This window comes from Penicillium waksmanii (assembly GCF_028829765.1).
Source record: "Penicillium waksmanii strain IBT 27052 chromosome Unknown utg000005l:1.0-5232799.0:1.0-5237142.0, whole genome shotgun sequence".
Taxonomy (NCBI): domain Eukaryota; kingdom Fungi; phylum Ascomycota; class Eurotiomycetes; order Eurotiales; family Aspergillaceae; genus Penicillium; species Penicillium waksmanii.
This window is the reverse complement of record NW_026643252.1, coordinates 258,703-282,680: the sequence shown is the minus strand read 5'-3', so window position 1 is coordinate 282,680 and position 23,978 is coordinate 258,703. Positions and strand designations below refer to the sequence as shown.

General features: G+C 51.2%; 10 protein-coding genes across 10 annotated transcripts; 5 read left to right on the top strand and 5 right to left on the bottom strand.

The window, feature by feature from the left end:
- Positions 1–513: 513 nt before the first annotated feature.
- On the bottom strand, positions 514–1,569 carry N7481_005018 (nitronate monooxygenase; the record flags this gene model as incomplete). The annotated part of the gene is made up of 1 exon (XM_057264237.1): positions 514–1,569. One exon carries the CDS (start codon positions 1,567–1,569, stop codon positions 514–516), a length of 1,056 nt encoding a protein of 351 aa, XP_057121957.1.
- A 428-nt stretch (positions 1,570–1,997) lies between these two features.
- On the bottom strand, positions 1,998–4,181 carry N7481_005017 (exocyst subunit EXO84; the record flags this gene model as incomplete). The annotated part of the gene is made up of 3 exons (XM_057264236.1): positions 1,998–2,376; positions 2,435–3,713; positions 3,806–4,181. 3 exons carry the CDS (start codon positions 4,179–4,181, stop codon positions 1,998–2,000), a joined length of 2,034 nt encoding a protein of 677 aa, XP_057121956.1.
- A 689-nt stretch (positions 4,182–4,870) lies between these two features.
- On the top strand, positions 4,871–5,591 carry N7481_005016 (TOM complex receptor protein TOM20; the record flags this gene model as incomplete). Its single annotated transcript, XM_057264235.1, has 3 exons — positions 4,871–4,928; positions 5,025–5,270; positions 5,368–5,591. 3 exons carry the CDS (start codon positions 4,871–4,873, stop codon positions 5,589–5,591), a joined length of 528 nt encoding a protein of 175 aa, XP_057121955.1.
- Positions 5,592–6,418: 827 nt separating this feature from the next.
- Positions 6,419–8,218, top strand: gel2 (1,3-beta-glucanosyltransferase gel2; the record flags this gene model as incomplete). The annotated part of the gene is made up of 5 exons (XM_057264234.1): positions 6,419–6,427; positions 6,611–6,672; positions 6,736–6,835; positions 6,926–7,210; positions 7,283–8,218. 5 exons carry the CDS (start codon positions 6,419–6,421, stop codon positions 8,216–8,218), a joined length of 1,392 nt encoding a protein of 463 aa, XP_057121954.1.
- Positions 8,219–8,762: 544 nt separating this feature from the next.
- N7481_005014 (F-box and WD domain protein) lies at positions 8,763–11,704 on the bottom strand (the record flags this gene model as incomplete). The annotated part of the gene is made up of 3 exons (XM_057264233.1): positions 8,763–9,050; positions 9,094–9,767; positions 9,826–11,704. The coding sequence occupies 3 exons, from the start codon at positions 11,702–11,704 to the stop codon at positions 8,763–8,765; spliced, it is 2,841 nt and encodes a 946-aa protein (XP_057121953.1).
- Positions 11,705–11,800: 96 nt separating this feature from the next.
- N7481_005013 (uncharacterized protein) lies at positions 11,801–12,708 on the bottom strand (the record flags this gene model as incomplete). The annotated part of the gene is made up of 2 exons (XM_057264232.1): positions 11,801–12,106; positions 12,652–12,708. The coding sequence occupies 2 exons, from the start codon at positions 12,706–12,708 to the stop codon at positions 11,801–11,803; spliced, it is 363 nt and encodes a 120-aa protein (XP_057121952.1).
- Positions 12,709–12,902: 194 nt separating this feature from the next.
- N7481_005012 (MRX complex nuclease subunit) lies at positions 12,903–15,286 on the top strand (the record flags this gene model as incomplete). The annotated part of the gene is made up of 3 exons (XM_057264231.1): positions 12,903–12,918; positions 12,968–14,951; positions 15,019–15,286. The coding sequence occupies 3 exons, from the start codon at positions 12,903–12,905 to the stop codon at positions 15,284–15,286; spliced, it is 2,268 nt and encodes a 755-aa protein (XP_057121951.1).
- A 243-nt stretch (positions 15,287–15,529) lies between these two features.
- N7481_005011 (peptidase S41 family protein) lies at positions 15,530–17,795 on the bottom strand (the record flags this gene model as incomplete). Its single annotated transcript, XM_057264230.1, has 5 exons — positions 15,530–16,057; positions 16,115–17,093; positions 17,151–17,277; positions 17,332–17,610; positions 17,651–17,795. The coding sequence occupies 5 exons, from the start codon at positions 17,793–17,795 to the stop codon at positions 15,530–15,532; spliced, it is 2,058 nt and encodes a 685-aa protein (XP_057121950.1).
- Positions 17,796–19,099: 1,304 nt separating this feature from the next.
- Positions 19,100–21,116, top strand: N7481_005010 (acyclic terpene utilization AtuA family protein; the record flags this gene model as incomplete). Its single annotated transcript, XM_057264229.1, has 3 exons — positions 19,100–19,133; positions 19,197–19,522; positions 19,590–21,116. 3 exons carry the CDS (start codon positions 19,100–19,102, stop codon positions 21,114–21,116), a joined length of 1,887 nt encoding a protein of 628 aa, XP_057121949.1.
- Positions 21,117–22,078: 962 nt separating this feature from the next.
- Positions 22,079–23,716, top strand: N7481_005009 (Aldehyde dehydrogenase; the record flags this gene model as incomplete). Its single annotated transcript, XM_057264228.1, has 2 exons — positions 22,079–23,499; positions 23,557–23,716. 2 exons carry the CDS (start codon positions 22,079–22,081, stop codon positions 23,714–23,716), a joined length of 1,581 nt encoding a protein of 526 aa, XP_057121948.1.
- Between the last annotated feature and the right edge of the window lie 262 nt (positions 23,717–23,978).

The window sequence follows — 23,978 nt, the reverse complement described above, 5'->3', positions numbered from 1 at the left end:
CCTTGGAGTGTGGATTATTCATTGTTGAAATAAAAATGCTTTACGTAGTATTTGAATAATCACACCGGCATTTGAAATGCTAAAAACACAGTCAGCCAATGATCAAAGGCCGAACAAGTATCTTCAAGTACGGGTTGGCCGTGATTAATCCAACCACTGTCACAAACTTGAAACTGATATCATCTTTTTAACAAGAAGAAAAAAGGTCACCTATCGCAACATTTTCCCGATCTAACAATATACATTATCCGATCAGCTATCAATAAATCCGGCTAGCCAACGATTAAGGACCGAACAGATAACTATCTTCAAATACGACTACTGGGAGTATAAGGCTTTAAACTATGCTTAGCAAGGAGAAAACCCATTGTTTCATGTTCACCTACTTGGAAATATGAGGAAGTATATTGCAAGGCCTCTTGGTATCGACGTGTATACATTATTCACGGTCATACTAAGTAAACTTTTAATAATCACTGGCAGTGGATTGATCTATTGGGATTTTGACGCTAATTAATACAGTGAAGCAACATGTTTTAGACGCTTTTTGGTATCCTCTCGTATCGAATCAACAATATCAGCAGCATTTTCCAGCGCATTAATCATGCCCACGCCCGTACCAGCCCATAAACTTCCCATATCCTGGACATCAAGACTTTGCCCACCAGGCCCATTCATAGTCTCAGACAGCCAAGCTCGAATACTGTTGATGTCTTTTCCCCTGGTGTACATTTCATAGAATTTATTCCTTAGGCATCGACCATCATAAGTCGTAGGCCAGAAATTGGGGCCCCAGATTTCATCGAAGACGCGAGATCGCGCTGTAGACTGACCGCCATCAGAGACACTGAATATAGCATCGCGATAGATCTGAGGAATGTGGGACTCGGCAGCTCCAAGGAACCGTGTTCCCATCACTACCCCCGAAGCACCTAGAGTAAGTGCTGCAGCGGTTGCTCTTCCATCCATGATTCCACCCGCGGCGATCAAGGGAATATCGATTTCCAGCTTCTGAAGTGCGTCCGCAGTCTCAGGGATAAGAGGAATGATGCTCGCTCCGTCTTGATGTCCGTGGCCCCCGGCGTCACTTCCTTGAAGGACCAATGCATCGGGATGGCAAGCCTGAGCTACATCCACCGCGGCCTGCACACTTCCGAGCTGAACCCAAATGCCGGTCTTGGGTGAAACTTTCCGAATACTCTCCGTCCAAGTTTTCATTTCGCTCGTTCCAGCGAAGGAAAGCCATGCAACGGCGGGCTTGTATGTTGCAAATAGCCGCATCCATGCATCGATTGGAGATCCAAATACAATTACTCCCAGCCCGATCGGCAATTGTTCTGGATCAGGAAGGGTGGCTATGATATCGTTTAGCTCTTTCCTTGTAGAGTCTAGCTCTTTGGACAAAGCGTGCATGTCGTCTAGATATCCGATTTGGCCCAGGCCACCCGCACGAGTGACTGCTGTCGCTAATTCACTTGTGGCCACGCCACTCATGGGGGCATTGGCGATGAGAGGAGTCTGTATCCATGGGAGCCGAGTCTTCAATGTACTAGTAGCGAAAGTAGACATTTCCAAGGCTGCTTCTTGATGATTTGGGGAAAATAAAAGTGGGGGATTGCTTTTAATACTTACCTACAAGGTTCAAGTTCAAGTTGGTTGGTCGCAGACCAAACGCCGAGTGCCAACAGGGTGGTTGGCTCGGTGATTGATCAAATTTTGGTGGAGCTTTGGAGACTTGGAATCAAACTTGAAATGGGACGGTGAAAATGGACCCCGGGGACCTTGGAAGTCGATGCTCAGGTGGTTTTACTTGAAACCTTAGTAGTACTACCTAAGTACTACTGGTAGTAGTAAACTTGAGATCTATCATTGAACTGTCACGATGACATGGATACCTATATTGTGGAACTTGAAATTGAAACCGACTACCTAGGTACGTCTGAGCACACATCAGACAAGACACAATTTATATTGCTCCGCTAATATATTTGCCGTCCTTAAATAATTGCCGGCGCGTTAGGAGTAGCTATCATCTTATCTGGTTGAACAACTCGTGAAGCATCCTCCCCATCTTCCAAGCCTCGCGCGACGAGATCAGTAAAGTCAACGCCCACTGCCGTCAGTAGTGCAGCGTGTTCATGGACTATATCAAGGCATTTCTGCCATACCGAGGTGCCGCGCTGAACACTACTCAGCTGGCGACCTAGCAGGCCGTTGAACCCATCCAGATGGTGTTTGGCCCAACGAATGCAGGAACTGCTCATCACGCCAGAGAAGCACTGTTGGTAGACAGCAATGGTGTTTTTGATGAGAGAGAAATAAACGTAAGATATCTGGAAGATATAAAGGGGGAGATCTCCCTCGAATACACACGCCCTGTTGTGATGGTTAGGAAAATGCACGGGGTAATTATTCAGAATGGATTGAGACTTACCGGATACGTTTCGCAATGACATCAGTCCGTGCCTTCAAGTATGTCTGGCGGGCCTGGTCTTCAAATCCAAGACGGCTTAGCCAGCCCACGTTAGTCTTGGTAGCAGTTGGGAATGATTGACTATCCACTAGGGCGCGTGAAAGCATGCCGGCCAATCGCGTGGCACGTCCATCCACCTTGGCATTGATCACATCTTGTGCAATCGCATTGCCCTTGAGGCCCTTGGCTAGTTTGCGCAACCGCTCAATGGTCGAGACAGCCTCCTCAAACCGCTGCAGGGCAATATCGATGTCCAACTCGTCCACTTGTCCCTCCACCCAACGAAGGTTTTGCTGCTTGCCGTCGACGTCGATTCGCAACTCGGATTTGTCGCGAGGCAGATCGGAGATGTCAAGCGGCTCTGTCTTCTGGGAATACGATACGTGTCGTCCTGAGAGGTAGCCGTATGCCTCCAGAGGTTTACTAGCAGCCTCAGTCTCGGAGCGCAAGGTTCGACGCAGGTCTTCGACCGTCTTGCGGAAAGTCGCGAGTAATTCGTTTTTAGTCGATGTGTCGCGCTTGTCTTGACGATAAGTAAAAGGCTTCGAGCCCACACGGACACTGATGGCATTTCCGATGCCCCGATCGAGTGCCTCTTCTCGGGCGGCACCGGTACCCAGGTTGGCGGCGAGATCGATCATATCAATGTCTTGCAGAGGCCAACATTCCTCTGCGACCAGCTTGGTCGGAACGGGGCCGCGTTGATTGGGGTGGGTTTGGTCGACACGCTTGCGTTTTTTTGCCGCGACTAGGAGGTGATCGTTCAACAGCACGATATGGACAGGCCGTTTCGGTTTCCAGGTAGCCGAGTCCAGCTCAGCCCAATGGCCCGTCTCCAACACGATATGTCTCCCGGGAACCGCCGGCAGGAACTTTTGCGAACCCTCGACTGTCTTCCAGAGGGTCTGCAGCTGGACGCTCCACATGCTTTCTAGATTGGCGACGGAGCTGCGATTCGAATGGCGTTTGGGGAAGTGATCATCGACCGGAGACATTGGATTAGGGCTGTTGCCGACATTGGTCTGTCCTAGGGCGGTGGTGAGCTCGGACATGAGAGTGCGTAGGGTGCGCATTTCATCCTTGAGCTTCTCGGCCTCTCGACTGATCTTGATGAACTGGGTGCGGTTCTGGTAGACATTTTGCTGTAGGTCGGTGGATGTGCGGTTTTTGACTTTGCGGAGGCTTTCTTGGTATTTTTGAATCTCTTCTTCTGACGCGTTGGCTAGGATGTTGGTTACGTCTGGAGGGGATTACACGTCAGCATTGGATGTAGCACGAAAGGGGAGATGAAAGGAGGGAATTGAAGGGCATACATCGTTCAACGGGGGAGACCTGGGTCTCGCAAGGCGTTGAGGTCGACCCTGGGTGCTGGGGCGGCTCCATCTGCTGGGGATGGTTGGCGCGAGATGGCCGATGGGGCGGCCAGCCCTCCGTAACCACCGCCTGGGACGGGAGGCGGCAGGGCAGGGACCGGGGGAGCGTTGGCATCGAAATCGGGAGCAGCATTGAATCTGGTCGAGTAGCGTCGCTTGACGAGATCGGAGGTGGCGCCGCTCTGGGGAGCTCGATCGTGGTTGGGGATAGCGGCCTGGCCGACCTCGGGGGCTCTGGTAGTGGCGGGCAAGGGGCCAGAGATGGGTTTGGGGGCACTGATCTGCGGGCGGCGACGGCGAGATTTGCTGCGCAGGGTTAAACCGCGACCTTCCATGGTGGTTGGGTGGGGTGGGATGGGGAGAGAAGGGGGGGTGAGGTGGAGGGGAGGAAGTTGGGAGTGGATGGAGATGGAGGAGACCGGGGTATACAGTACTCTTGGTCCAGTAGTAAGTTAGTATGGTACTATTACTAGTACCACCACTTATTATCTGATGGAATAGCTTGTATTACTAGAGTTATAATATGAATAGCAAAGTTTGTTATATAGTAAATCTATGCTAAATATACCAATTCAAGATTTCTAGCTGATCACTCCAAAGGCTACTTGTTCTTGCTGGCCTTGGCATCCCTGGGCAGCACCGGCAGCTACCATAGTATAGTATAGTATACTAGTATACTTCAAGCTTGGATGCTAGTATTACTCACATAATTTTATAACATAGAGTGCAATACTTAGTATACCAACACTCTATATCCTTAATTGACCCTACTTTGCTCTATAATTTAGTATACAAGATACTACTATACGATGTTCTGCTACTCTGCTGCCTCCTCTGACGTCTACTCTCACGTGACCATCAAAATTGTGTTCCTCTCCAGTTCGACTTCGGTCAACCCATCCAACTCCGTCCACACCTCAACTTCATTTGATTTGATCCTTGGATTTTCAACTTCCCCTTCTTCCTCCTATCCCCCCCCCTCATCCCTCTTTTCCTCCTCCACATTCCCTTCATATCCTTCATTATGCGCACATCCGCTCTCGTTGCCGTGTCGGCTGGCACCGTCATCACCGGTCTGCTCGGTAAGAACCCATCGGAATCCGACCTATCCTTAACTTGCCTGTCTGGCCTGTCTCGCCCGTCCCATCAAACTAATCATTCACTCTCCCAAACTTTAGCCTATGCTGCCTACTTCGACTACAAGCGCCAGTCCGACCCCGAGTTCCGCAAATCCCTGAAGCGCGACAACCGCAAGCTCGCCAAGGCTGTCAAGCAGGAGGCAGAGGCCCACGGCGCCGCCCAGCGCGAGTCCATCAAGGCCGCCATTCAGAGCGTCAAGGCCGAGGGTTTCCCCACCGACTTGGAGGAGAAGGAGTCCTACTTCATGAACCAAGTCGCCAAGGGCGAGGGACTGTGCTCCGAAGGTACGTGTTTGGTCCACAAAGTCGCGCCCGGACGCCGCGGAGGTCCTCGGCAGATGAGAAAGGCTAACATTGACATTTTTTTTTCCCGAATACACAGGTGACAACCAGATCGAGGCTGCCATTGCTTTCTACAAGGCCCTCAAGGTCTACCCCCAGCCCAAGGATCTGATCTCCATCTACGACAAGACTGTCCCCAAGGAGGTTCTTGAGATCCTCGCCGAGATGGTCGCCATGGATGCCAGCTTGAACCTGGGTGGTACCTTCACCGGTGGCTCTGACGCTGACGCTGCTCCCAGCGCCGACAACCACGGTGTTGAGTAAATGCGATCGTGACAAGAAAAGAAAAAGCCACTCGAGCTTCAGCCCAGCCGGAGTCCAGTCTCCAGTTCAAGATTGAAGCTCGGTGGCCTGTATTTGTTTCCCCTTCTCTCCTACCTCTCCCACCTCTCCCTCTCATCCTCCTCCTCCATCTTCATCATTCATATCCCTCCTGACCTGCTCCGCCACTCCCCACTCCCCACTATTTCCAATTCCTCTTCTTCTTTTTCTGGACTGTGTATATGTATTGGGTCTTGGCCAGCGCCGCGGAGTGGCCTCGGAGCCTTGGTATTTCTGGGCGTGACTTGTTCCGCGATTGCGCCCCTGACTTTTATTACTTTTTCTTTTTTTTCTTCTCTTTCTTATTGTTTGCTTCATAGCATCTGTGGACCAGGGAGAAGGATGTGATGATGCCAAAGGGCAGAGTGTATGTGTACTTTAGAGCGAATGAAAGGCCCCAATGAATTTAGAGTGCGCCCTGCTTGGGTATGTTCCATATTTGATGACTTCATGAGGGTCCTAGAGGGTCCTTGGGGGGTCCTGAGGGTTCCTGGTCAAAATAATGAATCCTGACTGGCTCTGATCTCTTTGAATTCCCCACATCGCGCAGTTTGGGGGTTTCTTCAATCTTTCCCCCCCACTCGCGATCCCTTTTTATTTCTTGCTTCCCTCTATAATTTGGGCTAATCTCCCTTTCCCTTTTTCTTCTCTTCAATCGTTCCTTCCTGCGCTCGTCGCACTGTCATTCTTTAGGAAAAAAAGGAGAGAGAAAAGCGAAAGAAACCAGCCCGTGTTTAACAACTTCGCTCATTTGGCCCCCGATCGTCAAGATGATTGCCGTACGTGTTTGATTCCTGCAGAGCTTGGCTTTCTACCAAACTCGATCGCTCCCTGGTCGGGTAGTGATTGTCATCAGAAGACTAAAATCGACTAATTCGGCATTATCTCGCAGTCTTATAGTCGCATCTTCACAGCCCTTTGTGCTCTGGCTAGCACCGCGGCCGCTGTGACCCCCCCTCAAGGTTGATGGAAAGGATTTCGTCAACAGCGACACTGGAGACCGTTTCCAGATCATCGGTATCGAGTAAGACTACCCTGGCCGTCTTTCTCAGCTTTGCGCCAGGGTATGTATTGACTTTCTGGACAGTTATCAACCCGGTGGTCAGTCCGGCTTCTCTACCAAGAAGGACCCCCTGAGTGACCCCGACACTTGTCTGCGTGATGCTGCCCTCATGCAGCGCCTGGGTGTAAGTCCTCAACTTGAAATCGATCTCTGGAAATGCGCTACGATAACCGGTATGCGCTCAATTCTGATCGATGCTGATGATCCCATGTAGATCAACACCATCCGTGTATACAACCTGGAGCCCTCGCTCAACCACGACAAGTGTGTCTCTTACTTCAACGGTGCCGGTATCTATATCATTCTGGATGTCAACTCGCCCCTTGACAATGGCTCTCTCAACCGTGGCGAGCCCTGGACCTCGTACAACCCCGTCTACTTCCAGCAGGTCTTCGGTATCATCGAGGCCTTCAAGTCCTACCCCAACGTCCTGGGTTTCTTTGCTGGTAACGAGGTTATTAACGAGGATGCTGAGTACCTGGTTCCCGCCTACGTTCGCGTAAGTTTATGCCTCTCTACGTCAAGTACTCGATTACTCGATGTTCCTTCCATCCAGCTAACCCTTGAATAGGCCGTCATCCGTGATATGAAGGATTACATCGCTAAGCACTCCAACCGCACCATCCCCGTCGGCTACTCCGCTGCCGATGTCCGTAACATTCTTATGGACACCGACCGCTACTTCGAGTGCCACATGAAGAACTCGACTAGCTCGCAGGCCGACTTCTTCGGTCTGAACTCTTACTCCTGGTGCGGCAAGGCTTCCTACAAGTCCTCCGGCTACAATGTTCTGACCGAGGATTTCTCCAACTCCACCATGCCCGTCTTCTTCTCCGAGTACGGCTGCAATGAGGTCAAGCCCCGTGTCTTCACCGAGGTCCAGGCCATCTACGGCGAGGAGATGACCCAGGCCTTCTCCGGTGGTCTTGTCTACGAGTGGACCGAGGAGGACAACGAGTACGGTTTGATCCAGGTCAACAAGAACGGCAGCGTCACCCTGCTGGTCGACTACGAGAACCTGCAGGGACAATTCGGCAAGCTGGACATGGACCGTATCGAGTCTAGCAACTCCTCGCAGACCAGCGTTACCCGCGAAGAGTGCAGCGCCGACCTGATCACCAACAAGAAGTTCCTCAACGCTTGGAACCTGCCCACCCGTCTGACCAAGATCAACAACTACATTGAGAACGGCCTGCCCAACAAGCCCTCCGGTTCTCTGGTCTCCGTCTCCAGCACCTCCATCCCCGTCAAGGTCTACGGCTCCGACGGCAACGAGATCTCCGACATCAAGTACAAGGTCCTGGCTGACGACCAGGTGAACAAGCCTTCCAGCACTGGTACTAGCTCGAGCAGCAGCAGCAGTGACTCCTCGGCCTCTGGCACTAGCACCTCGTCTTCCTCCACTGGAACCTCTACTTCCACCAACGCTGCCTCAATGAACGGCGCCTCCTCCGTCCTTGTCGGCGGTGTTAGCGGCTTCTTCATGCTGCTTGCTTCTCTTATGTAGACTCTCTGCATTTGCAGATCTTTTCTCGTAGTCGATTTGGGGTGATTTTGTTCAAGTTCTTGGACGCTGGGGTTTACCATGGCCTCAGACGTCTGTCGTTCATGTAATTTACTTGGTTCTGTACATTGTCTGCCCTGTTGGCCAACAACTCGTTCCAATATCCAATTTTCTTCAAAGGTTTTCAATGACCTTCTTCTATTCATTCCATTGCCCAGGCGCCCGATCTATACTAGTATTTTGTGTCTTCTTTGTGCTTTATTTGTAGCGACTCTGCCCCGGTGCATCATAGTTTATTCGTCATTGTATTGTCAATAGTACAAACTATGCTAGCGATAAACATTCGCAGCTCACCCGTCAGCGTGGGCTGCTCTCATCTGTATCTCAAGTATAACATGCCCGGAAGAGATACAACTAGAATAAACATGCAGATATGCGGCGGGAAAACAAGAACGGAAAAGATAAACCAATAAGCGCAAAAAAAGCAGTTCGAAAGAGAAAATCTCAAACAAGAACAATATGCAACATGCTTTCCATCACATGGCTCTCACATGACTCTCGCCTTGCCCTTGCCCTTGGCAGAAGATTGAGGAGTCGACATAGGCGGCGGATCGAGGCCTGGAAATTCCTCCCATTCGTCCTGTTCCTCCACATTTCCACGACTCTTATTCTCCGCCAGACTGAGCTGAATCGCAAATTCCAGGTCGTCCATTTCTTGTTGTCGGCTGCTCTCCGCGGCCCCAGGGGACGATGACTGAGGTGGTTTCACCCCCTTGGCATACTTGATGGGAATGGATGGGGTTTGGTCGATTGGGGGGGGCGGCAGAGTCATCTCCTAGGAGGCTCAAACGAATTGCCTCTGCAAGGTCATCGTCCACGTCATCGTCTGTGGGGTTTTGGTACGGGGATGAGGAGGAAGAGACCTCCCCCAATCCGAAAGAGCTGGGACCAACGGCATCGCTGAATGATGTGCTAGTAGCAGAACTTGCGATTGCAGTCTGATCACTCTGCTTGGCAACCTCGCCAGGGTGAGCCTCCTGGCTAAGAAGCTGAGCATATGCCAAAAGCTGCTCCTCGTCAATATCAGGACCGAGGAGGTCGACGCCAAAACGGGCGCTGAGGTGTGCTCGTTCCTTCTCGTCTGAGATTTGCTGTCGCGCCAATTCAACGCGCTCGTCTTCGATGAAGTCCCGGATTGCACCTCGACCGCTGTTGTTGAAACGTTGGCCTTCAGCCGCACCATTGCTACCGCGCAAGCCATGGCGCAAACGTCGCTTGCTGGCATTGTACTGATCTGCAGCGGATGAACTGTAGGACCAGTAGCGAAGATGCGTGCCGAGCGAAACCATTCCACGCAGGTTCGTCGGGTCGGGGTCAAGACAGATAGCTCCCGTTGCAAAGTAGTTGTTTCCAACTCCGAACATGGAAGCTTCGGCCTGTACCAGTCGACGACGAGCACGCGATGAGAACCGAGAGTTCAGAGTTCGAATTGGGCGAGTAGATGACGCCAATGGGTCCCATGCCTGGACTAGGCCATCGTTACCACCGTGCACTAGGTACAAGGACGTCAAGGCAATGCAAGAGACTTGAGGCGATTCCGTTTGAATGACTCGCAGTGGGGGGGATCGAGTTGATAACATCCGCATTCTGCGCTGCAAGTGCACGGATGTTCCAAACAAAGATCATACCGTTACCAGTGCCCACGGCCAGATAGCGAGCCCGTTGACCAGGAATCTCAATATTCGACCGTGGCTGTTCCATATGAGGCAACATGGGTGAAGAGGTCGCAGAGGACAATGAACTTCCCGACATGCCGAGGAGGGGGTCTTCTTCTGCCGTTTGTGTAGCCCAGGTAGAATTATCCAGAGCATTGGTGGTAATTTCGACCGATTTCTGATCGTCAAAAGTGAAGTCCGAGATCCGCCACTCAGTGCCGGCTACAGCAGTCAATCGAACTGACGAACGAGATGGCGGAAAGCTCTCGCCGGGCGTAGGACTCGGGGAACTCGTCGGGCCACCGAAGAGAGAGACGTGGGACTTCTTTTCAAGAGGACGGGAGCCTGGGGTTGGCGGACGCGACGTTGAGCCAAGTTCCGCCGCCGTGCGAACATATCTTCGAACCGATGCGGTTCCAGCCTCGCGTCCTCCACGAGCGATGACGATAACTGACTCTCCGGCCCCGGAGCCATCATCTCCAGCAAAATCCACTTGCAAATCACGCTCCATGTTCCAGCCTTCGCAAAGCTTTCGGAAGTGTTTAGGCTTGAAAGAAAGGAATTTCTCGATCTCCTTGGTCTCTGCGGCAATTTGATTCACATCGAGCTGCATCGAAGCGGAGGACGATCGCGGGCTATAACTGCCGTCAACCAATTCCCGACTGAAAGGGTCAGGTCGAGCCTTCCGGCGACTGAGTTCAAGAAGCTCCCAGCGGACATTTCTTCCTGTCTTCCATGCTAGCTCATCGAATTGCTCCGCGCTCAACTTGGCATTAGGCGGAATGTCGGGCTTCGGAGGAAGATCGACAATGTAGAAGATCTCTCCCAGCGCATTAAGAACCACGGCCCATACTCGTCCCTGGGAATGGCGCTTGAGTGAGTAATTGTCGTCCACGGCGATCCCGATGATAGGAACACCGGGGCTGAGGACCCATTTTGCAGTGACTTGTCCTCGCTCATACCGGCCCTCGTAGGTTGGATGAGGACCCATGGCATAAGCTGTGAGTACACCGGAAGAAGAGCCCGTCATCATGGCCACAAGGCCTCCGGTTGTCTTGAGGATCGAAGATGACTTGGCGATCCATACCGAGCATACAGCAGTTGTGATGTGATTGACTGCAGGGATGCCCAGATGTGGGTGAGAACCCAGCTCCGAAGCACCGAGGAAGCGACCTCGTTGTTCGGTGGTAGAGATGAAATAGCTCCGCCCTTGGGGACATCCTTCGCCATAGATCATACCGTAGGGTTGACTGACATCCATAGAGTTGGACGTTCCAACCATCTCTCCTGCTCCAAGACCGTAGGGAGCATCGCCCGGAAAGATATCGGCAAAATGTCTGAACATCTGGTGATCGGAAAGACCCCAGGTACTCACTTTCACCAATGATGGGTCACTAGTAGAAGCAATGCCTTGTTCTGACGCCCCATGAATGAAAGTGGGTTCCTTGTCGGCGTTGAACGATCCGTGGATCTTGCTCACTGGAAAAAGCAAGTTCGATGTGTACGTGCACACTGCGCTACCATTTCGAGCGGTTGCGGATCGCACTGTGCCGTGTTTCTTAGATGGCTGAAACTGCGCCGGCTTGCCTCGGCCTAATGACCGCATCAAACGGGTACGCAGGATATATTCACTGCGCCAGGATGCCAGTGCCGTCAATCTTGCGAAAAATCGTCTATCCGAACCCGGCTCTGTTTCGTCTGACGCAACACGCCGATCGGACTCGATGGCCTGAGGGCCCGGAAAGAAACGCGAAAAAGGCGACTCGCCAAGCATGCGGAGTCGTGACCAAGTTGTGAAACCGATGGGAGACCAGGGTCATGGCTGAAAGGGTATGGGGAGGCAGATGCGACAAGATATGAGTGAGTACCTCTAGAGTGGGGTATTGTTAGAGCGACTCGAGAGCGAATTTAGACGGCACATACCGTTGGGCAGCGACTCCAAGGGAACCTGGGAGTGGCTCGAGGATTTCACAATTCGAAATCCAGGGTCGCGTCTCTGTGGAGAGCCAGCATTTTCATGCTCAATCACTCGTTGGGCGGGAGATGGCGGGGCAGAGCCATCGTCGCTCAGGGGTGGATGATTCAGTGGCGGGGATGAAGCGACGACAGGGGAGTCTCCGGTCTCTCCATGATGGAAGGGGCCAGAGACTGCACCGTCATCGAGATCATTTCCATGCTGGGTAGTACTGAGGTTGGATTGCGATGAGTCAATGGGGGGGGGTATGTTGAGATACGGTTATAGACTCTGGTTGCATAAAAAGACTGGTTTTGAAAAGCGATAGGCAATAGCGACTGAGCCAGCGATAAAACCTGGGTCAGTCGAGGCAAGAAATGCGAGTGCGAAGGGGAGAAAGCGTGGGGGAGGTGGTTGTAGGAGAGGACTCGGAGGGAGAAGAAGAAAGGAAGAGGATGAGGTGGAGCAGGCAAGCCTGAAGCGGCGAGGCGGAGCGGCCATCCCGCAGATTGACTCGATGGAATAGTAGGACTATGGATAGTTAGTATGTTAGTATGTTAGTATGTTAGTATGTTAGTATGTTAGTATGTTAGTATGTTAGTATGTTAGTATGTTAGTATGTTAGTATGTTAGTATGTTAGTATGTTAGTATGTTAGTAGGGGTATGATGTGCTATTCTGTCATCTTTGGCTCTCTTATTTATTTCATATCTCTTCTTTCCTCTAATCTCTTCTCATGATTCTATACCAATAATCGGGTTTAGTTACTGCTAATGCACGCGTGATCATGTGACCACGCGCCTCGGAGCCGCGCTTCTGCCTCATTCACCGTTTGAATCTTGGGGATTTACGATCCATCGGGGACTTTGGCTGTGGCTTTGGTTTTGCGGGGCTGGATTCGCTTTCTCTATTCCTGCTCGACATTGCCATTTCTCTACTTTCCCTTCAATCCAGCAATATAAGGGACAGCATAAATACCCCATCCAGAATACAGTGCTGACCACGATCACCCCAGCAATATGCCGGGCGTAAACGGTGAGTGGTATCAAATCATCCATGGTAGGCGGCTCCTAACAATCGTCAGAGGCGGAAACAATCCGCATTCTCATCTCGACCGACAATCATGTTGGGTACAACGAGCGAGACCCCATCCGGGGAGATGACAGCTGGAAGACCTTCCACGAAATCATGTGTATGGCCAAAGAACAAGATGTCGACATGGTGTTGCTCGCCGGTGATCTTTTCCATGAGAATAAGCCCTCCAGGAAATCCATGTATCAAGTGATGCGCTCCATTCGCATGAACTGCTTCGGTGATAAACCATGTGAATTGGAGATGCTCAGCGATGCCAGTGAGAACTTCCAGGGCGCGTTTAACCACGTTAACTATGAGGACCTGGATATGAATATTGCCATTCCCATCTTCTCAATTCACGGAAACCACGACGACCCGTCCGGAGAAGGCCACCTTGCCGCCCTGGACCTCCTCCAGGTGTCTGGCCTTCTCAATTACTACGGTCGGACCCCAGAGTCTGATAATATCGAAATCAAACCGGTTCTCCTCCAAAAAGGCCGAACCAAGCTTGCACTCTATGGAATGAGTAATGTTCGGGACGAGCGCCTGTTTCGAACTTTCCGCGATGGAAAAGTCAAATTCTTTAAGCCTTCAGTCCAGAAAGACGACTGGTTCAACCTGATGTCGGTGCATCAAAACCATCACGCATACACTGAGACAGGGTACCTACCGGAGAAATTTCTTCCGGATTTCATGGATATGGTAATCTGGGGCCATGAGCATGAATGCTTGATCCACCCTAAGCAAAACCCCGAAACAAAATTCCACGTTATTCAGCCTGGTTCGTCAGTCGCAACATCCTTGGTACCAGGTGAGGCAGTGACAAAGCAAGTCACTATTATGAGCGTCACGGGGCGAGAGTTCTCGTGTGAACCCATTCGGCTCAAATCAGTCCGACCCTTTGTTATGCGAGAGATTGTGCTGTCCGAGGAAAAGGGCGCTCAGAAGCTAGCCCGCAAGGAAGACAATCGAACCGAAGTCACCCGCTTCCTAATGTCAATCATCGAAGAATTAATCGAGGAAGCAAATGCAGAGTGGCTTGAAAACCACCCTCAAAATGAAGATGAGGAGGAGGACCAGCCGGAGATTCCGCTCCCTCTTGTTCGGCTTCGCGTAGAGATCTCCACCCCGGAGGGCGGAAGCTACGAGTGTGAGAATCCACAACGATTTTCGAATCGGTTTGTCGGTAAAGTTGCCAATGTTAATGACGTGGTGCAATTTCACCGCAAGAAAAAGAATCCAACTGCTTCCCGCAAAGGTGACGCAGGACTCGACGAGGCGCCGACTTCACACCTAACAGCGCTAGATACAGTCAAAGTCGAGCAATTAGTCAAGGAATTTCTTGCATCTCAATCACTCAGCATCCTTCCTCAGAACACTTTTGGAGATGCCGTGGCTCAGTTCATCGACAAGGATGACAAACATGCGATGGAAATGTTTGTCAACGACTCACTAGAAAGCCAGGTCAAGCATTTGATGACTCTCACCCGCAATGAAGATGATATGGATGAGGAAGACCCCGAACAGAGCTCCTTAGTCACAGCCATGGAGAAATATCGCACGCAAATGGAAGACTTATTTTCCAAGGGAGTTAAAAAACGCACTCGTGGCAAGAAACGCTTCAAGCCCAAGCCAGATGGCTGGGACTCCGAGTTCGACGGTACATGGGAAGATCAACCAGGTGCCCTTATCCATTCAGATAATGAAGGCGGCGACCCCGCCGAAGAAGAGGATGGGGAGGGTGGCGCAACGCCAGCTGGTAGTCGCCCCTCGGCTACAACCTCCACACGCGGCCGTGGCAGAGGACGTGGTCGTGGGCGTGGTGCATCTACCACTGCGCGAGGGGCTGCCAAGGCAGCAGCTGCACCCAAAGGACGGAAGAAGCAGGTGGTGTCTGATGAAGAGTCGGAGGTTGATAATGATGTGATTATGCTTGAAGACGAGGAGGATTTTGCCGCTGATGTAATTTCGGACGACGATGATTCCCAGGCGTTGTTCGTCAAACAACCCCGTGCCACCACCAGTTCAAGGGGGCGTAAGACAACATCATCTACAGCGAAGACTACCACGACCCGAGGTCGTGGGGCTCGAACGGCGGCCTCACCAGCCCCCCTCGTCAGTTACCGTCAGTGCCACTGCTACTCGCCGAACTACTGCAAGAACTGCGAAACCCACTCAACAAACACTTGACTTTGGTTCTCAGGCCAGTTCCGCCCGCTCTTCAAGACCTAAGCGTGCGACGCGTAGCGTCAGCATCGTTAGTGACGATGATGACGATGACGACGCATTTGAACCTGTTGAGGCCTCAAGCTCACGACGACGACGTTGAAGCCACGCGATGTATCCCATTTGTATTGATACATGGCTGTCCGGATGGGGCGATCTCAACAGAAACAGAACATAGTACCTTGACCCCAATATGACCTTACGAAATTTGTCTTCGGCCTATAGGCCCTTGAGGAGAATCTTATGTTAAATTCGAAGTAAAGTAATTCTGGAATGCATTTATCAGTAGCGAATTCTATAAACTTCAAGTTCTGTCGCAGTCGCTACCATGCAAAGTTTCCGCTAGTTAATGCATTGCACGCCGGTGATGACTGGCATGCATGGAACCAGATCCATTCAAAGAAGGTCCATTATCCCAATGCGCTCTAGCAGCAGCAGCCCAAGCCGTCGCAGGGTCAATCAGGTTCTCCGGCGTGTAGAATAGCCGATAGTCTGCAAGCTCATAGATAAACTGGACTGGCATATTCGGCCGATCCGCATGATAACCATTGAGGAAGTTAATGCTGAGGGTATTCAGTCCAGAGAGCGGACTGGCTTCATCGCTGGGAGGAGCGATCTTCTTCAGTTGATTAATCTGGGCCTCTTTTAAAGTAGGTTCGCCGCGTTTGGTGGCATTTTCTGCAACCTCTATGGCGGTATTGTACATCAATGGCATCATTCCATTACCAATGACCATCTGTCCTTTGGTACCACCTAGAGCTTGCATTGGCCCTTTGTGGGGACGACCGCCGAATACAAAGCTTTTCACTCCAGCTAGGTCTTTCATGAGTTCTGAGAACATCGTGCAGGCTGAGGAGCAGTCGCCATTTGTAACCTGCAGAATTGTCAGCTACTGATCATAAATGGATCGGCGTTCATGGAGAGTCCGTACCAACAAGATGTTCTCCGGTGCAAATGCGTTCTCTGTTTCATTTTGTTTCACAGGCCCATATCCGCGGATGGACTGTTGCTGGATTGACTCGGCAGTGAGATTATAAAAGGCTTTCAGAGACGATACGTTTGTCCCTAGCTCTTTGTGGGGTCCATAAACCTCAGACCAAGTGTCGAACTTCGACTTCTGGTCCGGTGTGACCATAAGTGCTAGGGCCATATTGTTTGTTTCATCCATCGCCTCTTTATTTCCCAAAGGGACCCGCGACAAAGCCTGACCGACAAGATTTGCCCCTTCGTGCGCGCGGAACCGGACCGATGTGATTAATTGTCTGTTAGGGAAAAATAGCTTGAATAGATCCAAGCATAGATCGACGTTGCCTCCACCATTGAAAGAAAGATCGATAATCAGCTTCTTTTTCCCCGCTGCTTTGGCTTTTTGAACAAATTCTGTCGCCTTGTCTGAAAATGTGCTGTCGTATGGTTCAAATGTCGATACATAAAGTACGGCAGTGTCCTTCAATCCTTGCTTTTCCAGAAAGTAACCTGAAATGGAGTTATCGGTTGCTTGCAAGACGGGGGTGGGATACCCTTTCGATATCGGAGTGTTCGTAAGAGTCGACGAGGGGCTCGATGCTTGGGCTGACGTAGAGGATGCTTTCTGGGTCGATAACTGGACGGTTGAGGAAAGGGCCGAAGTAGAGGAATGCGAAGAAATGGCCGTCAGGTTAGGAAGGGAAGGCGCTTCTTCCGCCCCTGGTATGCAAAACCTTTGGTAAATAGCCTTGCCATCTTTCAGAGAAGAATCGAAGTAGTTTGTAGTGGCTGTGGTTTCGACATGCATCTCCGAATTATTTGCAAACTTGACCGAGAATTTCTGGACCCCAGGATACAAGCCATTGTTGTACTCCAATATTCCGGAGTTTCCTTTACTGCTGAGAACTTCAGGTCGGAAAGGAGCATGGAAAAGAACGTTATATCTGTGTGAGGACATTCAGTACCTCCGCGGTTTCAATTTCTTGGAGGTTATTATTTACCGTGCGTCCGGGTCAGTGTCCATGTGTTTATCAGCTGATCTGTTCAAAAATGAGAGAACTTCTTGATCATTGATAGAAACTACGTGGGAGACCAGATGAGGTTTTCTCGGGAGAATTTCGGCATCACCTGGCAGCCATTAGCTATGCGAGGTCCACGCAGTGTTGGCATTTCCCCCCTTACCCCAGGTAAAAATTTTCGGGAGTTCGATTCCGTCGTTTGATGCAGAAACTAATGGCAAATCTACCTGGAAATAGAAAATTCCCAGTGAACAAAGTTCCATGTGTAGATGCCGGTCATGCGCGGAAATGAGTAAATTGTTTATCGCTGTATCAAAGCCAAACTGAGACGCAAAGAGGTCATTAGAAGCATTTTGTTCCAATGCATCTAATCCAGCGATAAGATCAACCGACGGGGATGGGTATCCGGAGGGAGGACCTGGTGGGTTCATCCGAGTGAGTCCTAGTAGTAGTAGATAATAATTATTGATGGCACGACTCACTCTTCAGAACATCCAGAGTGCTGTGCCACTGAATAGTTTTCTTCATTTCTTGTATGAACTTAACTGCTCTTTCAGAATGAAAAGGCATTGTTTGAAGACATTTATATGCCAGACGGCCAGGGAATACTGGGTCTTTGTTTTCCATCACTGCTGTCAGTATTTATCATGGTTACTCAAAGCCTTTTTGACCAACCTGTAGCATTAGCATGTTGACTGATTTGAGCAATCTCAGAACAAGGAGTCTTTTTGCTTAATGCTGATACAGATAATCCAGCAACTGCGAGGAGGAGGGTCTTGGGTAACATTTTTGCTGATTCCTGCCGATAAAGGAACGAGGAAGCAGAGTCATTTAAGGGTAAATTTCAAGGGCAAAGGCTCGCTAAAAATACAATCAACACAGGCAGATCTTCATCTTGTTGATTTTCCCTGATGTGGTGTAACCTTTTTATTTGAGATGGTGATCCTTTCTTTGAATGGTAATTGACTGCGACCTGGGTTGGTCCATGAATGTCTGTTGGGGCGAAAGGATTGGAGATCGTCATGGCAGTGTTGCGACTTGTTCGAACATTGCTCACAAAAAGTCAACTAGGAGGGGGGGGTTTTTCAAAAGAAAAATAAGCTTGAAAATGGCCGAACAGAAGTATCTTGGCATTACAGATCCAGGATTATAATATATCACTGCTACTAGAATTATCTCTTATCGCGTAAATATAGCAATCTTGAACTTGCCCTCCAGGGCTGGAAATGATAGACCCGCCAATCGCATCCAACGGCCCCAAATCCTTCAATCCTCCGAGCCAATGACCAAGTAGATTACTTAATATCTCGACAAAATTACATCTGGCTGGGGTCAACCTTTCTTGTGAATTCATGGACCTTGAAATGCCCATAAGCCAGTACTAACTAGTAGGCAGTGGATAGGTGCCGCTTGTCCAGGTGACTATATTGAATAAATTACCTTGGAACTCAAGGTTGGAAGCAGGTATTGTGCTCTGTGATACTACTAGTAGTATACCTATTTCTCAAGGGTTGCCGATTGCAACTTGATAGTTTATTTTATATCATAATGAATTTGTGACCGTGAGTGTAACCAATATTTTCTGTCCAGCACTTCAAGTTGAAGCTGATATGTGAACAGGCATTCAACTCATAGTCAACCCAGCATCACCGAGTATAATAATACCAATAGAGTATCTACCGACTTATCCAAAACAAAGTATCAATTCCACCATCTGCGCATCGAACACAAACTCAGCATCGACCTATGCTAAGCGTAACCTTCAACCTTCATAGATCCGCCACGGTGGAGCTTCCCCGCAATCCGCGGCCGAGCAGCCTCGGTCTATTTCGCCCCATCACAATGACATCCCACCAGACATAAACACACTTTTCTATCTGTATCATGTCAGGGAACTGACCAAGGACTATATTGTAATTTTCTCTATTATAATGGCATTCACAGGCCGACCCATTCGCATCGCAGGTAAGTCTCTCCCACCCACATTGACACCGTCAACTGTCCTTCCTTACTCACACCACCACACAGGCGCCTCGGGCTCTGCCTCAGACCGGCGCCATGCGATCGCCGAATTCGCACATCACCACCCGACCGACCCGGTTGATGTAATTATCGCTGATTTCATGAGCGAATTTAACATGGCCACCGCTGCGGGGAAACGCGAGGACCAGAAGGGTGCAGCTGGGCCTGCAGCGCCGGCATATGATCTGTCCTTTCTTGAGGCGTTGGATCCTGCGCTTGAGGATCTGGCGAAATACGGGATCAAATTGGCCGTTAATGCTGGTGTTGCGGATACGAAGGGTCTTCATGAGGTGGTGACCAAGATGGTTCGGGCGAAGGGGCTAGATTTGAAGGTAATTCATTCTTGTATTTGATATTTGCGTGCTAAATGTAACTCAAGATACTGATCTATATAAACAGGTAGCTTGGGTATCAGGAGATGAAGTCCTTCCTGCGATTCAAAAGTCCCTCGCAGCTGACCAGTCTGAATTTCGAAATATCTACACAGGCGAACGACTGGCTGACTGGTCCTTCGAGCCCATCTACGCGCAGTGCTATCTAGGCGGGTTGGGCATCGCTGCTGCATTCGCCGAGGGCGCTGATATTGTGCTGTGCGGACGCGTATCTGATGCATCTCCAGTAATCGGAGCAGCCTATTGGTATCATGGCTGGCGACGAGATGAATTGGACAAATTGGCCAATGCATTTGTCGCGGGCCACCTTATCGAGTGTAGTAACTACGTCTGCGGGGGTAACTTTACTGGGTTCAAGACCTTGGAGCATGGTGGGGATGGTTGGGCGAATATTGGATATCCCATCGCTGAAATCTCTGCCGAGGGAGATGTGGTTATCACCAAACAGGCGCACGCCACTGGAGGCGCTGTCACGGTTGATACATGCACCTCGCAGCTGTTGTACGAGATCCAAGGACCTTGGTACTTCAACTCGGACGTCACCGCGGTTCTGGATGGAATCCATTTTGAACAGCGGGGGATCAATCGGGTGGCCGTTCGAGGGGTCCATTCCGGTCCACCTCCTCCAACCACCAAGGTTGGCATCACGGCTCGTGGAGGGTTCCAGGTGGAAGCGTGGTGGTGGTTGACCGGACTGGATATCGAGGAGAAGGCGAGGATGCTCGAAGCCCAAACTCGGCGGTTGCTCGCACCCTTTGCGGATCGATTCACGGCGCTGAACTTTGACTTGCTGGGGACATCGTTGTCGGACCCGCACAATCAGAACCGCGCGACGGTGCCTCTGCGGATTATCGCGCAGGCTCGTCGAGCCGAGGATCTCACGCCCACCAAGTTCCTCAGACCCATTACGGACAACATCATGCAGGGATACCCCGGTGCCACCATCCACTTGGACCTGCGACAGGGATTTCCTCGAGAAATCTTTGAATATTATGTGACTCTGCTACCTCAATCAGCGGTGCAGCATCGGGTGCATCTCCCGTGGAAACCCACAGTGGACACGCAGGTCCTTGACATTTCACCCCCACCGCAATGTCAAACATACCCAGCTCGCCAACCATCCCAGGCTAGTACATGCCATGCTAAACCAGTGGATCTTGTCCACGACTTTGGACCCACGGTCCGCGGGCCATTAGGATGGATAGTGCATGCTCGGTCCGGAGACAAAGGGTCGGATGCCAACTGTGGTTTCTGGGTGCGGCACCGGGATGAGTTCCTATGGCTACGGAGCTTGCTCTCAGTGGAGACCGCACGGCAGCTCTTGGGGGAGACGGGCCGGACCCAGCCCCCATTAGAGATTGAGCGGTTCGAACTGGCAGGGTTGCAGGGAGTGCATTTCTTGTTTCGCAATTTGTTGGACCGCGGGGTTGGGGTCACGACGACGGTGGACTTTTTGGGGAAGAATGTGGCGGAATTCCTGCGGGCGAGGCACGTCGATCTACCGGTGCGGTTCCTCAACCGGGGCAAATTATAAGGTTATTACTGTAGTGTACTCCGTATGTAGAATGAAGTGAAACGGTTGTCGCCTGGTGACTTGGGACTAGTGTAGTCAAAGTGACCGGGGCTGGCTAGAACTGGCTAGACACGGCGTGCGGAAGCCAATTGCGGAGATTGATGCGGACCGGGTGGATGGAAGAGAAGGAAGAGAGGGGCCACAGAGACATCTCTTAGTTGAATTTAGTCAGCGCAGATCAACAGTCGATAGTTCACCTCTAGTTCACTGAGAGTAGAGTAACCGTCTTGGGTAATGGTACTTCTCAGCAATCGGTTAGTCAGTCATCTTGGCTTTTTGTTGATGAAACAAGTCCGCTAGATGGAGATCCACCACCATGTACGGAGTCACCGGGGAGATGTTCATCCGACGAATGATCTGAAGTCACGATGATCACATTGGTCCAGGGCCCACCAAGGACCGTAGATGATAGTAGAAACGAGGGGAAGCTGTCCTCTCAGAGTGGATGGCCCAGGAGGGGGATCCAATTAGCCCGAAAATAGCAAAAGTTACGCGGGCCCTGGAACATCCAAGGCGGCACCTCGGCATCTCGGGCAATCTTGATAGATACGGTAGACCTGGGTAGAAGTGAGGAATAGAGTGGTCTAGAAGAAGAGTATGAATGGGAGGGGTACTTCCGTGGGGTACTTTGAAGATACTTGGAAGGTACTTCGGGGTACTTTCTCTGACGTGGCAGTTCAGGTGACCCGCAGGTACCACCGGAGTATCTTCGCCGCACGGTTACAGCAGTACAACAATACACATTACAAACACCGCATTAAGTATATAACCAGTGTAAATACAGTACCACTCATACTGCATGACCCCGCAATGCCCAAATACCCAAGGTACGAGTAGCTTAACTTATTTAAGAGACCCTTCTATCGCATCTCACCTTCCTCCCCTCTCCCCTCTCCCTCCCATCCTCATCTTTCCATCTCATCATGGCGCTCTCTACTACCATCAAGACTCCCAACGTCACCTACGAGCAGCCCCTTGGCTTGTATGTTCCCTCCCCCTCCCATTATCCCCCCCCCCATCTACCCCTCATACTTTATTTTGCCTCCCTACTAACCCTCCTTCTCTCCACCAGGTTCATCAACAACGAGTTCATCAAGGGTGCCAAGGGCCAGACCTTCGAGACCACCAACCCTACCGACGAGAAGGTTATCACCTCCGTCCACGAGGCGACTGAGGAGGATGTCGACACCGCTGTCAAGGCCGCTCGCACTGCCTTCGAGGGTGTCTGGCACACCGTGACCCCCTCCGACCGCGGCCGTATGCTTACCAAGCTGGCCGATCTGTTCGAGCGTGATATGGAGACCCTCGCCTCCATTGAGGCTCTCGACAACGGCAAGGCCGTCACCATGGCCAAGGTTGACATTGCCAACGCCGCTGGCTGCCTCCGCTACTACGGTGGCTGGGCCGACAAGATCACCGGTCAGACTATCGACACCAACACTGAGACCCTCTCCTACACCCGTCACGAGCCCGTCGGTGTCTGCGGTCAGATTATCCCCTGGAACTTCCCCATCCTCATGTGGGCCTGGAAGATTGGTCCCGCCATCGCTGCCGGTAACACTGTCATCATCAAGACCGCTGAGCAGACCCCTCTCTCTGGTCTGTATGCCTCTAAGCTGATTGTTGAGGCCGGCTTCCCTCCCGGTGTCATCAACGTTATCTCCGGTTTCGGTCGTACCGCCGGTGCTGCCATCTCCAGCCACATGGACATTGACAAGGTCGCCTTCACTGGTTCGACCCTCGTCGGCCGTACTATCCTGCAGGCCGCTGCCAAGTCCAACCTGAAGAAGGTTACCCTCGAGCTGGGTGGCAAGTCCCCCAACATCGTCTTCGATGACGCCGATATCGACAACGCCATCTCCTGGTCCAACTTCGGTATCTTCTTCAACCACGGCCAGTGCTGCTGTGCCGGTTCCCGCCTGCTGGTTCAGGAGGGTATCTACGACAAGTTCATCGCCCGCTTCAAGGAGCGCGCGGCTAAGAACCAGCTGGGTAACCCCTTCGCTGAGGACACCTTCCAAGGCCCCCAGGTCTCTCAGCTCCAGTTCGACCGTATCATGGAGTACATCAACCACGGCAAGAAGGAGGGTGCTACCGTCGCTGTTGGTGGCGAGCGCCACGGCACCGAGGGCTACTTCATCCAGCCCACCGTCTTCACTGACGTTACTCCCGATATGAAGATCGCCCAGGAGGAGATCTTCGGTCCCGTAATTGCTGTCCAGAAGTTCAAGGACGAGGCTGAGGCCATCAAGATCGGTAACAACACCAGCTACGGTCTTGCCGCCGCCGTTCACACCAAGAACGTCAACACCGCCATCCGTGTTTCCAACGCCCTCAAGGCTGGGTAAGCTTCCCTTCCTCTCCTTAACATATACCAAACAAAATACTAACAGCTCGATAGTACCGTCTGGATCAACAGCTACAACATGATCTCCTACCAGGCTCCCTTCGGTGGCTTCAAGGAGTCCGGTCTGGGCCGCGAGCTCGGTTCCTACGCCCTGGACAACTACACCCAGGTCAAGACCGTTCACTACCGCCTGGGCGATGCTCTGTTCGCTTAAGGGAAAGTGAAAGGAAAAAATTAAGGAAAAAATTAACCAAATATCTGACGAGGGATGAATACTTGTTTGTTTGTACATAACCAAAATTGGACTACCCACAATTGGACAGTAATTGTACTGTATTGACCAATGTACTTTTGCTCTGAACCCCATAACTAGCATGTAACTATACACAGCCTTCCTCCATGCATCCACGGTCGGGTTGTGGAGGGGCGGGGCAGACGCGTCGCACTCTTCGGGATAGCAGTATACGAGATGAGTT